Below are 12,216 nucleotides of genomic sequence, written 5' to 3' on the forward strand. Positions count from 1 at the left end.
TACTAGTGCTGCTCTATTCGTCCCTGGCTAATCCCTAGTAAGCCCTATTATCTCTGTCTCTATTAATACATACTCTCTTATTTCCATTAGTTATTCTATTATTATTACGTCCCGCTCCCACCAGTTATAACCGATAATAGGCGGGGAGGTTCAACCGTATAGAGGTCTCGAAGCTGATTAAGATCCGCCGGTCCACTTTGTTCCACCCCAAAACGATCATTCTCTCTCCACTTTGACTAACAGCCGGCGATACATTCTCCGCTGATTGGAGCTCATCGCCCCTCCTTCCGAACTCAAGCCGATAGCAAAATCCCGCTGCGTCATGCGGGCCGATATGAGACGAAAAGAATTGCCTCAACAGTCTGGAACGTGGCTGAGGACAGGAACAGGGGTAAAAAGAGGTGAGCGGGTGACCTGGAAGAGACTTGCTGGAAGCTGAAAAGAGCATAGTAGCAGGTCCACGGGGGGTCACCTGAGATGTCTTAATAGGGTGCATGGATGATGTATACAGGGAATGATGTGATCGCTGCCGAACATCGTGGAATGCAATGTGTCATGAACCCACCCTAGGATAAGAAACTTCCGAGTTTTTTTTTTTGGGTTGCTAAATGCCTCATTCTCCGTGTTCCAGCCCGAATGGCGCTGCTCCAGATCGCATCGTGATCGACTGCCCTACTCTCTTTCAGCTCCACTGGTGGCTGTTTCGGTCCGGGGGATTTTCGCCATTGAAGAGGAGTTTGCCGTGTTTGACCAGTTGAGGCAAGGCCAATTGCAATTTGAGGCAATCTTTGCGAATGTCGCCGGGCCGGTGACAACCTTGGAAGAAAGCCGGTGATAGACTATCAATATCTCCCATGTTACATGTGTATGTCATATCTCCAACCGGAGGGGCTCTCCAGGGCTGGTACCTGGATGACTTGCGGGGTAAACATCAACATCTTCTACCACGCTCGTAGCTTCACCCTGTCATTCGTTAGAAAAGACGCATTGGCACGTCTTTACCCCAACAACTACATCAATTGCATTTCTTTTACGCATCTCCAGAATTTCCTGGCGGGGCGTTTACGTGATGGCGGACTCTCGGCGCGCTTGCGATTGGAAGAGCCCGCCGTCCACCGAGAGATGAAGTAATTGCTGTCCTCTAGGGGAAATGATATTCCGCCCCGTGACGTAAAATAGCCTCAGGGCATTGATCTAGATTTCTCGAGTCTGGGGAGATCCCGCTCGGATGGTCTTCCGATCCCCAAGGTCTCTTCATTTACTCCGTACAACATACTTATTCACGGGTTCTCCTAGTTCGTCTGACACATACAGCTGGTTCCCCGTTTTTCTCACGGCCTGCGGATGCCTGATTGGTGTCACCATCCGACACGAGCTCAGCTGCCACTTCACAGCTCTCTGTATATATTTCCCAAGTGTTGGCATTTAGGGAGAACCTTGTGAGTCAAGTCCCAAGACAGGACACGGCACGGGACCAGCAGGTCAGAAGATCATCTCGAAGATAGTCAGGTCGCGTCGTTGAAAGCATATTCTCTGCAAGGTTGGAAGTGGCATAGAGTTCAGAGTTGCAGATAAAGGGCTCTCGTTCCTAGAAGATCGATCTTGGGTACAAGCCCAAGGGGTTATAATTAGAGATCTTCGAAGACGTGCAAGGGCCAGGATAGAACGCGATTCCAAACTCAACAATTCGTCAGTGCCCTGTGAATCGGGCACCTTTCAGAGGGTCTCGATCTTTTCCGATCGGAACATCCCCTGCGTATCGAGCAAATCAGCCCTGCCTTCGCCTTATCCTGTTTGGCTGGAGGGGTCCGCGAGTACGCCGGGGTACTATTATAGGTGAGTCCAAGAGTGTCTCTCTTATACGTCTGGCGCCTACAAGGATATCCCATCTGTCGGTAACTGCGGTATTGGGTAGACCAACATTGGTCTTATGCTCAAGTAGTCCGAATAACTAACGAGCAGCCCACGATCACGTCAGCTCATAATCATGCATAGGATGTGTTGTACATATTGCCCCTGACGAATCCATCCCACAGTTGGCACCACAAATGTCGAAAATGGTGTATCTCACAACACACTGGGCAGCCAACTCGTCATTTCCCCTCTTTGTCAGATCGCTACAATCTATCATTGAAATCACAAGTACCTCTCAACGAGCGGTGAACAGGCCAAGTCACCAGGCCGAGACCTTATCTTACGTCGCGAAAAGAATGTTATCTAAATCTTTGGGATACATGGTGCGCCTCCATATGCAAGTATATCAGACATATGGAATTTGCCGATACGATATGATGTAGTAATATAGTGTTGCTATTATTATAGCAGATACCACGGGAAGTCCGCGATCAAAGGGGTTTCGAGATTCCCGAACACGCCCAGCCTCACCGTCGGAGACCCGGTACCCAGGAAATCAAGAAATCAGGAATGGACATTCTGATTCTACGACTGAGAGTAACACTCTTCCTTGCCCAGATAACGTCACATTGTGAGAATATGTGGCAGTGGAGTGCATATTAAATAGTCACTACTCCGTATGTACTCCGTACTCCGTACTCGCCCCTTGAATCCGGGGAAGAAGAATTGTGGAGTCCCCTATTCGCGTCGATCGGCGGTAGAACGGGTCAAAGGGATTTTGGTACTTTTGCAGCTCAACGTTTATGCCCCTGAATTTACCAAGGTGGCTGTGAATCAGGAATTGCTGAAGCCTTTGGCATCGGAGAACGGAGTACGGAGTACTCCGTACGTCAAAATCAACACATCTCAAACAACCTTGATCTGTGCCCCAGACGTTTCGGCCCCTAGCGAAGTATACTCCCAAACTATTACAGGTCTATCTGTGGCGCTGTACAATATACTATTCCATACAAGTGTTGTTTTATCAGACGGATGTGGAGTTAAACTATAGGTGGGTATACCGGTACTTGAGCCCCTTTTATCATATCCAGCTCAACGTCTCAATTTTTGAAGGATCATCCTGATTGACAATGCACCTTGGGAATTGATGAGCACGTCAAAATAGAACAAAAATCCTGATTGGCGTATTTCCAATAGACGGTGAAAATCAGTTGTTGAACTCCATACATATCCGATCACACCTTTTCCCCGGATGTATACATCCATGGATATTGCAGGTCTATTAAATAATAGCTCCGATTCCTGTCGCCACCCTGGAGCCGATCTCCTACACCGCAACGGGGAAACCCCCTTCCATAACCCCGGCAATCTGGTCGCTGGGCCACGGTATTTGTTCTCGAAAGGATCGTCGTCTCCGCTCTCGTGCCGAGGTCTGAAAGCGAGTTTTCTCCGGGCAACGCTAGAAGGTGTACGGAGTGCTAGAATCATAGAAAACAACGCTTAAGTAGCACTAGTTTTTAGTTCTGTAAAGAGCTTTGCCGGTTCAACCGGTTCAACCGGCTTTCGCTACGGAGTAGTTCCCACCAGACAATGGACAATGTCAATAACGCAATACATACAGAGGACATACATATGAAATAACCAGGTATCAAATGGTTGATTCATCGATTCTCATCCCCTAGTTTCTTCCCCACACTAACGCGTCAGGCCTATCTCCTTTGTTTTTTCTTGTTTCCGGGTTTGGCTCCCGTTATTCCGATGAATGTCCCCCTACCTCGATAACTGGGTTATTGGGCTGTTTAGAATGAGGCGAATCGACATGGCAGATCTCTAGGGAGTAAGCATCAGGCCTGGCCAGGTATGCGTGTATGTACTGGGTACTTTCGTGCTTCCCCAGGGAATGTACTCCTCCACACTTTACGGGGATGTCTGTTTTGGGTGTCTCATTTCTTTTTTTATATTATTTTTTAATGAGAAGGGGAAAAATATAAACGACTCCTTGACCCTGAAATCGTCTTGCTCCTTTTCTCTGCTCACTCACCTTTACGATTATTATACCCAGCACTGTCAACAGCTTTGCTATCACCTTCGCTCTTATTGTCTTCGAGTCTTCTACGGAGCATACTATACCTGCAATACTCAAGTTCAGCCTCTTCACATCTCCAAGAAATCTATAATCTCAACCACCACCTCACCACTTCTACTCTTACTGTTACTATTACATCTCGCAAATAGCCGAACCCGATTCCTTTTCTCCTTGTAAGTTTAACTCCCGTCACTTCTTGCCACATCACACCCGATCCCCCGGGACCGGGGCCGGACTCGGGCAACATCGGAGCCGCAAAGTCCATCTATAGCCTACAAAGCACAAGCACTCTGCAACAGAAGCTGACATTTACTCTCGAACCTCAGCCCATCTACATTGCTTATCTGGCTACCCCATACTTTCCCAAGTGTAAACCGAAACGAACAGTCCATCTTCACCCTACCTAAAACACTTGAACCTCAAGTCTAAATCATCTCTCTACACCAAAACAAACCAAACCCTATACATCCACAACAATGGCCTCCGTCGCAACCAAATCCGCCACCCCGGTCATGCCACCTTCCTTCTCCATGTCTCAAGACATCTCCCGCGCCATCATGACAGCCTCAACCCAAAGGGCAGAGAAGACCCGCTCGATCCTCATCGACGGCATGCCCCCCGCGCCTCCCCCATCGCCCGTCGCCTTCTCCAAGGGCACGGCTTCCTACAATGATATCCCCAGCCTAAACCTGGAGTGATTTCACCTTTTTCTCCTTTCTCGGTTTCGGCTTTCGATCATACCATCCTTCATCTTTCATCTTTCTTCGATACATCTTCTTCTTCCTTCTCGACCTTCTCAGGAGAAATCATTGTACCATCATCTAATATTCCCGATAATGGTCTTGCGTGCATGGCACTGTTGGGCAGATTCGCCCCGTCCTGTCCGTTGTTCTCTTTCTTTCCTTTTTCCTTTTTACTACTCGTTCTTCGACTTCATATCCGCGATGCTTATTAGCCTTATGTCTTTCTCTTTGGGTCTTTGTCTTTGTCTTTCTTTTTACATGTCGCCTCTTGGATTTAGCGTGTTTATTGGCGGGCATTTATTATCTGGTTCTGGTTTTGCGCATTGGAGCGCTTTTCAAAAGTCTGGGGAATTGGTGTTATAATTGTTTTTTTTTTTCCCTGGGCTTTCCGAATCAGAAATCAATTGGGTATTTTCTTATTTCATTATGTGCCTGTATACCCTTAATATGGATATGTACTCGACATCTTTTCTTACTATTATATATTGTCCAGTGTATACATTTGCTTTGTAGACACTAGCTTCATTGCAACATAATTCCTTCATTACAACTAAGCTTTTTCTAACTAGTTAATTCTTCTAAAATCTAACCTAGGCTGTCCGGTAATCGCACTTTACCTCGGAAAGTCGGAGAAGGTGTCTAGAACAGTAGTTCCGTGCGCCGGCGATGGGGAGTAGCCACTATGTTGTACATGATACAAGATACACAGCTAGGAACCTGTCGTCCGATGCGAGTAACGGCCCATCTACTTGTGCATGTGAAGATCATGCCGATCACGACGTCACCAGTCTAGCATTGTGGAAGTTAATGGAGTCGCACAACCTGCTCTGTGCTCTATGCACATGTTCTAGATGTCGAACGGGGCAGATACAGGATACAATTGGTTCGCGCAATCTATGTTTCTATCATTGTTTATCGTTCACAGATGGTTTGCGTGATCAGTAATTTTAAATGGAACAAGGGATGTCATTCCTACATTAAGTTTGTGAATGACGTTACTGCTCTACGGAGTAGATCCACCTATTTTAGCGTAGCTGAGATGGCTCCACCGATGGGCTGTTTGCTCGGTCGAGCTGGGTGGGGCTTGTCACCGGTGATGGCTTTGCTAGGATGTCCCGGGTTGACCGTTGTGATGCCATTCCTCCGATATCACAGAGAAGAGGGTCAGCTGTGTCTCCATCACGGGAGTAGGGTTTTTGCTTCCCGCGAGGAGATCAATATCTCCTCGCTGGCGCTATTCCGCGGTTTCCGGCGGGACAATTCGGCTATGTACTACAACGTAGGTCCACTGAGATACCGACATCAGGTAGCTGTTCAGGCTCCGGATGATTCACAGACACAGCTAGACCCAATATCAGCACATTGTCGATTTGCAATTCATGAAGTAAGCTCATCGCTGTCAGACGTCAAGTCCGAGTCGGACTCAGACTCTGCCTCGACCTCGTCAGGATTGAGCTCTTGAATCAGCAGCTCGAGAGTCGCCTTGGCCTCCAAGTCTCCTCTCAAAGCCCGTTCGTTGAGCCGCTCGATTTCGGCAAGTTGCGCCTCGGTCCGGGCCCACCCTTGCTGTCTATCCGTCATATTCACATTCCGACGTGTACTCATGACCGTGCGAACGGTATCGGTTTCTCCCTTGGCAGTTTTGATCTGCTGCAACCTGTGGAGAAACTGCGCCTGGTGAGATGGCGCTGCGGGGCGACGGGGGACGCCGAGGGGTTCAGCGCCCTGAGAAGACGCGGACTCCGCGGTAGGTCCTGTGCTTGAGGGCCCCTCAGTAGAGCCTTGAACTGGTCCTGGCCCAGCACTGGGGACGAGCTGTGCCTTCCGGCCAAGGATCTTCACGCTGTTGGCGGCTACAAGCTCGTAGTTGGCTCCACGGTGTAGCGGTTGAGGGAAGTGGTTGTCTGTCTCCGTGCCCGGACGGACAAAAACTAGCTCAGTGCCGATTTGATCAGCCCAGGAGCAACTGAACATTTGATTGTAGTATGAAATGATCGGGTTGCTCGTGTGGAGGTCGAGAATTTGGATCCGCTCGTTCGGGAGACTGCCTGTCTCGGCGCTCTCGATCGGATGATAAGCTTCGCTCGGAAAGGCTTGGCTCATGTCCTCTGCAGGGTTTTGGCTATCCTCCAGGGACCCTGTATCCTTTGCGCGACGGCGTGGAGGGCGCACTGGACCATGGTGGGCGGTCAGGTCTAGGTTGAGATAAAAGCTCTGTCAAATGATTAGTACCATTGAGAGCAGACCGGGCTCATGATTCTCACTTCCGTCTCCGTGCCATATTCATACTCGTATTCTCCATCGGATTCGGAGTCCACCATTGTATATCGACAAATCAATGACGAATTGGAAGGTCTGGATGCGCCCGGTGGTCTGTCAAGTGGAGATAAGATAGAATCTGAGTCAGCTTTTTCTGCAAGCGGTGAACCCTCCAAGGTTTTCCCCCTCCTGCCCGATTGGGACGAAATCAACAGAATATTATGGGACCTGGTGGCGAAAACGGCCTGAACATGCGCATATTTTTATGTTTTCATGTTTCAGATGGAGGGGATTTCGTGGACAATTGAGTCATTTTATTCTCGAGCACAATGCATTATGAAGGGTCACATTAGGGCTGTGTATCCAGGATCATTATACAGTCTTATCTGGGAGGAGAGTTGTGCCCAGACCTTTGGCTTCAGCCTTATGAAAAAGCCCACATCTCACCGCAACGCCTTTTAATCAACTTAAACAACTTCCACGTTTTCCACTCTGCACGCTTGGGAGCAATGGGATCATTTCTTCGTAAGTTCCCGTCCCTTCCGCTCCGGCTTTCGACGGATAAGCTCATGTACTCGGTATATGGCATCCGGCTTGGCTATGATTTCGACCCATTTCCGCAGGTTCCCGGTCTGACTAGCTCGCGATATTGGATCATCCTATGCCATTTTTCTTCCTTTACCTTCTTGTCTTCTTAGTCGGGAAATTCTCGGGCTCGCTAACAAAGGGACCGTGTGTTTTTATATAGGTATCCCCACGGCCCTGTTGTGCGCCCTCCTTGTCTCAACTTTTGTTATCTCTCGTCCCACTATAGTCCCTGGGGAATGCCCACCCGCTGCAGCCCTATCACTTGAATCCCACTGCATTGAACCGCTAGCCTCGACTGGAATTCCCGAACTCGCAGTCTATGAACATACCCCACATAGTTCTTCTACTTTGACAGTCTATGTCGACTCGCTCCAGCAGATGACCCGGAAGGCCAAGGCAACCATTGGCGTGCTCTCGACTCTGATAGCGTATGTGTCTATCAACAGCTTAATACACATCCTCCGGCCGGGCGCTTTTGTCTGGTCTACCGAGGACGAGGAGGAGCGGAGCTGGATTGCGAGCTCGCGCTCGTGGTTCGACCGCAAATCCTGCCGGTGGCTGGGCGTCTGCGGCGCCGCCCATATACAAACCGTTCACGGCGCATTTGGACATCGCGATCCGGCGCAGTGGGTGAAAGCGCAAGATGCCGAGCCAGAGGCACCATGGCGGTCTTTCTGGCTTAGCGGCGCTAGTGACTCCGAGTGGGATGCCGAGGAGCGGGCTCGGCGGCAGATCCCGGACTACGTTTTCCACTATGCCCCACTCGTTCACCTTTATTCCGGTGAGCAATTCTGGCCGGGGGATATCGCAGAGCACTTGTACCACACCACTCCGACCCTGAATTACACCCCGATTCAAGCCCAATGGGACCATCCGACGCTGGCCGATCTGGATGAGTTGAACCAGTGGGGCCCACGGCACGTTTTTTTGACGAGCAATGACGATGCGCAGACGCGTCCACACTGGCTGGAAGGCGATAAGAATATCCCGCAAGCAGATGGGGACGATAAAGAAGAATCCTGGGCTGATTGGGATGGTCGAGTCGACGGTGATATCCCTGGCGACACGGAGGAAGATCGCGCCAAGTGGTATGATTATTACCAATTGCAACAAGAAGCTGCCGAATCGGACGCCGACGAACATTCTGAAGCTCAGGAAATACTCAGAGAAGAGATCCGACGACGTTACGGTGGAGAGGAGATCCACCAGGATGCTGCCGGTGGTCGAAGCGATGCCCCTGCAATCCTGGTGGTGATGGACAAGGGCAACGGAATTGTCGATGCGTTCTGGTTCTACTTTTATAGCTTCAACCTCGGTAACACTGTCGCCAACGTCCGGTTTGGCAATCACGTTGGCGACTGGGAGCATTGTCTGGTGCGATTCCACAATGGCAACCCGAAAGCGCTCTTCTTCAGCGCCCACCAGGGCGGAGAGGCTTATAGCTACGAAGCCGTTGAGAAGATCGGACAACGAGTGAGTTCCCAATTACACAAGCGGCAAGGATAACCTTACTAATATACCTTGCCAGCCCGTCATCTACTCTGCCGAGGGCAGTCATGCCATGTATGCCACGGCCGGAGTGCACGATTACCTTCTTCCCTGGGGAATGCTGCACGATGTAACTGATCGCGGTCCACTATGGGATCCTCTCCTCAACTCGCAAGCCTACACATATGACTTTGACAACGAACATTTGCGGGCGTCCACATTCACCCCCTCTGCGCCAACGGAATGGTTCCATTACAGGGGCCACTGGGGTGACAAGTTCTACCCACTAAGTGATCCCCGTCAGTATCGATTTGCAGGCCAATACCATTTCGTGAACGGACCTATTGGCCCGAAGTTCAAACACCTCAACCGTCACAAGGTGTGTCAAGGACCCGATCGTTCCCCCTGTGTCGTCAAGAACTATGTCGAGCAAGGCAAGCGACCCAAGCGGTGGGGCGCAAGCAGACCGGGAGAGTAGCCTTTCGTGGCATCCATTCAAGCCCTCATCGATCACGGTTACGAATTATCTGCCCATGCCCCCTCTTTCCCCGTCGGAATCTTCGAAAGATCCAATTTATACCCAGCCTAAATTTAGCCAAGCACCCCGGGGATGTCTTGCTAACTATTTACTTTTTTCCTTCCTCTTTTTTTCCCTTGAATGTTTCCCCCAGATACCCTTTTGTTACTGAAAATCCTTGTCCAAGGCCAACAGTATAGATCCCTCCCTCATTCGCACGAATGAGACCATGACCCTTCATTTAATTTGACACGGCTTGCATGTGCTATGGCGTGTATAATGGCTTAATTCCTACTCTACTCTTTGGATACTGGGCGTTCTGCGTTTTTGTTTCTCGCTAGACAGCTATGACTTTAAAAAATGAATGGTCTACTACGAAAGTAATATTGCGCGCATACTTTGTCAAACCCTGAGGTATTACCTTAGCTTCCTTTTAATCATGCGCCCGTGAACAGAAGTAGAATCAGTCATTGGATGGATGCCTTGGATTTAGGTCATGGACTTAGCCCTAACTTTATACCCGGAGACCACGTCGATTTACCGGCGACTATACAACAAAACGAAAAGCATGTGCCACTATCGGGGTAGTAAATATATGACAAGAAAACATAAATATTTTATTCAGACGGGCCCTCTATCCCCGAATCTCCCAAAGCCGAATGCCACCTTGCTCATTACCAACAGCCAACTGCTCCGAGTTCGGTGAAATAGCCACCGAGGAAATGCGACCCAATGGCGTATTGGAAGTAGGCCAGTTACGGTATACCGTGCAGGTAGGAAGGTGAACTATAAAAGAAACAAGGTTAGCAAGAACACACAAAACACAACCCACAAGCAGAGCCAGAAAACATACCAAGACGCAAAGCATCACGCTTCCACCGACTCGCCATAACCATCATCTGCCCATCAGGCGCAAACACCAAATGGCTAATGGGTGTAGTGAGCTGATCAAGCACACGCACCGGGTCAGGGTTACGCGGGATACCAGCCTGAGCGGTGGAATCCTTCTCAGCAGCCGAAGCCTTCGCATACGCAGCCGCCCATTCGCGACGATCATACACGTTGACAATACCGCTCGAAGAACCAATCGCCACCCACCGATCACCACCCAGCTGCGTCCGGCCCGAGCGACCACCAAGGCTGAGAACCGTCGTGCCGACTGCACCGGCATCGACCCAGCGCGCCACGACACGGCCGACACGTCCGTCCCACTCAGAGACCTCACCGTTCTTCGACACGACGGTCATGCCCTCGCCGTCGGACCACCAGGCGAAGTCTGCGACGCCGCCGCGGCCGTCGACGCGCACCTGGGCGATCCACTGCGCGGTGTTGGCGTCTAGCACGTTGATCAGACCGCCGCCCTTGCGGGCTGTGCCGACTAGGCCGACGAAGCGGCCACACGGGGAGAGCTTGAAGCGCTCCATGGACTTTTGCTCTTCCTTGCGGTCGGAGGAGCCGTTGACTTTGTCGACTTTGCCCGTGTCCAGGTCCCAGATGTGGAAATAGCGCCGGCGGCCGGAGGCGAAGATTTTGTTGCCTGTGGGTGCGGCGAAGGCGGACGTGTGGATGGGTGTGTGCTTGATGTGGAGGGAGGTGAGGAGGGGGTTGGGCGCGGGTGCGGAGGGAGAAATGTGGTGCAGGAAGAGGGTGGAGGCTGGTCCGGAGGAGAGCAGGAGTGGGTAGTGCGGGTGGAAGGACAGGGAGTCGACGGAGGAGGGTTGGGATTTGCCGATGTCCTTTAGTCTCTGGATGTCGATGACTTCCTGGCGCAGCTTGCGCTTTCCGCCGCGCGCATTGTCTTCTATGCGCGTCAGGTCGGAGGCGTTTTGGAGGAGCTTGGCTAGAGGCTGCACAGAGAGGTTCTCGTTCTCGTCGTCCGAGTTGATTTCCTCCTCGCTGTCTGCGTCCGAGTCCGTCTTGCGGCGCTTGAGCTCCGGCGTCGCCCACTCTGGTGTAGGATGCAGGCGTGTGAACTGTCTTCGCAGTCGTCGGGCGTATTCCTTGCCGTTGACTACATCTTCGGCTTCGGTGTTGCGCAGTTTGCGCAGCCTGGCTTGGCTTGCTAGCGACACGGCGAGGCGCTCGTCATCGCTGTCGTACCAGACCGCGGGTTCGTCCTCTTCTTCGTCGTCCTCGGCGTCCGACGGGGTTTCCGGTGATCCGATGAAATCTGTGGTAGGGGGTGCACCGGAGTCAAGGAAGAAAAGCTAGATGAAAGCAGAATTGTTAGATCAAAAGCCCTCGATCTGCGAACGCATTGGGGTGGAGTCGCATACGTCTGAGTCGGCCAGAGCAGCCAAATCCCGGCCCTCGCCTTCCTCCCCGTCTTCGCTAGCATCGCTCTCATCATCACTGTGCAGTGTGAGAGCCATACCGGCCTCGCGGTCCTGCTGGCTCTTCAATGCGCCCATGAACCCCTCATCGTCGCCAAAAAGCAGACGCTCTAGCTTCTTCTCTGCCTCATCTTTCTCGGGCACATCGTCCTCATCTGAGCTCGTTTCGTCGCCCATCTCGACATCTGAGTCCTCCGGGCGGATATTGGCCGTAGTGTTCTCGAACGGAGACCCGGTGGTCGTCCGCTTGGACTTTCCTTTTAGCCCTACGTTAGGCATGGTAATTGGTGTGAGGATATCTGCCAATCAAGCACAACTTCTTGCAGACTCGGTCACCGAATTTATACT

At 51.1% G+C, this 12,216-nt stretch overlaps 4 protein-coding genes across 4 annotated transcripts; 2 read left to right on the forward strand and 2 right to left on the reverse strand.

Moving 5' to 3' along the window:
- Positions 1-4,416: 4,416 nt before the first annotated feature.
- LCP9604111_8225 (uncharacterized protein) lies at positions 4,417-4,638 on the forward strand (the record flags this gene model as incomplete). Its single annotated transcript, XM_039076345.1, has 1 exon — positions 4,417-4,638. One exon carries the CDS (start codon positions 4,417-4,419, stop codon positions 4,636-4,638), a length of 222 nt encoding a protein of 73 aa, XP_038925804.1.
- A 1,422-nt stretch (positions 4,639-6,060) lies between these two features.
- Positions 6,061-7,004, reverse strand: LCP9604111_8226 (TFIIIC subunit 6 family protein; the record flags this gene model as incomplete). The annotated part of the gene is made up of 2 exons (XM_039076346.1): positions 6,061-6,897; positions 6,948-7,004. 2 exons carry the CDS (start codon positions 7,002-7,004, stop codon positions 6,061-6,063), a joined length of 894 nt encoding a protein of 297 aa, XP_038925805.1.
- Positions 7,005-7,451: 447 nt separating this feature from the next.
- LCP9604111_8227 (uncharacterized protein) lies at positions 7,452-9,496 on the forward strand (the record flags this gene model as incomplete). Its single annotated transcript, XM_039076347.1, has 3 exons — positions 7,452-7,467; positions 7,691-9,003; positions 9,059-9,496. 3 exons carry the CDS (start codon positions 7,452-7,454, stop codon positions 9,494-9,496), a joined length of 1,767 nt encoding a protein of 588 aa, XP_038925806.1.
- Positions 9,497-10,169: 673 nt separating this feature from the next.
- On the reverse strand, positions 10,170-12,147 carry LCP9604111_8228 (WD40 repeat domain-containing protein; the record flags this gene model as incomplete). The annotated part of the gene is made up of 3 exons (XM_039076348.1): positions 10,170-10,321; positions 10,389-11,742; positions 11,812-12,147. 3 exons carry the CDS (start codon positions 12,145-12,147, stop codon positions 10,170-10,172), a joined length of 1,842 nt encoding a protein of 613 aa, XP_038925807.1.
- Between the last annotated feature and the right edge of the window lie 69 nt (positions 12,148-12,216).

The sequence above is a fragment of the Penicillium roqueforti genome (genome assembly GCF_015533775.1).
Source record: "Penicillium roqueforti strain LCP96 04111 chromosome Unknown scaffold_30, whole genome shotgun sequence".
Taxonomy (NCBI): domain Eukaryota; kingdom Fungi; phylum Ascomycota; class Eurotiomycetes; order Eurotiales; family Aspergillaceae; genus Penicillium; species Penicillium roqueforti.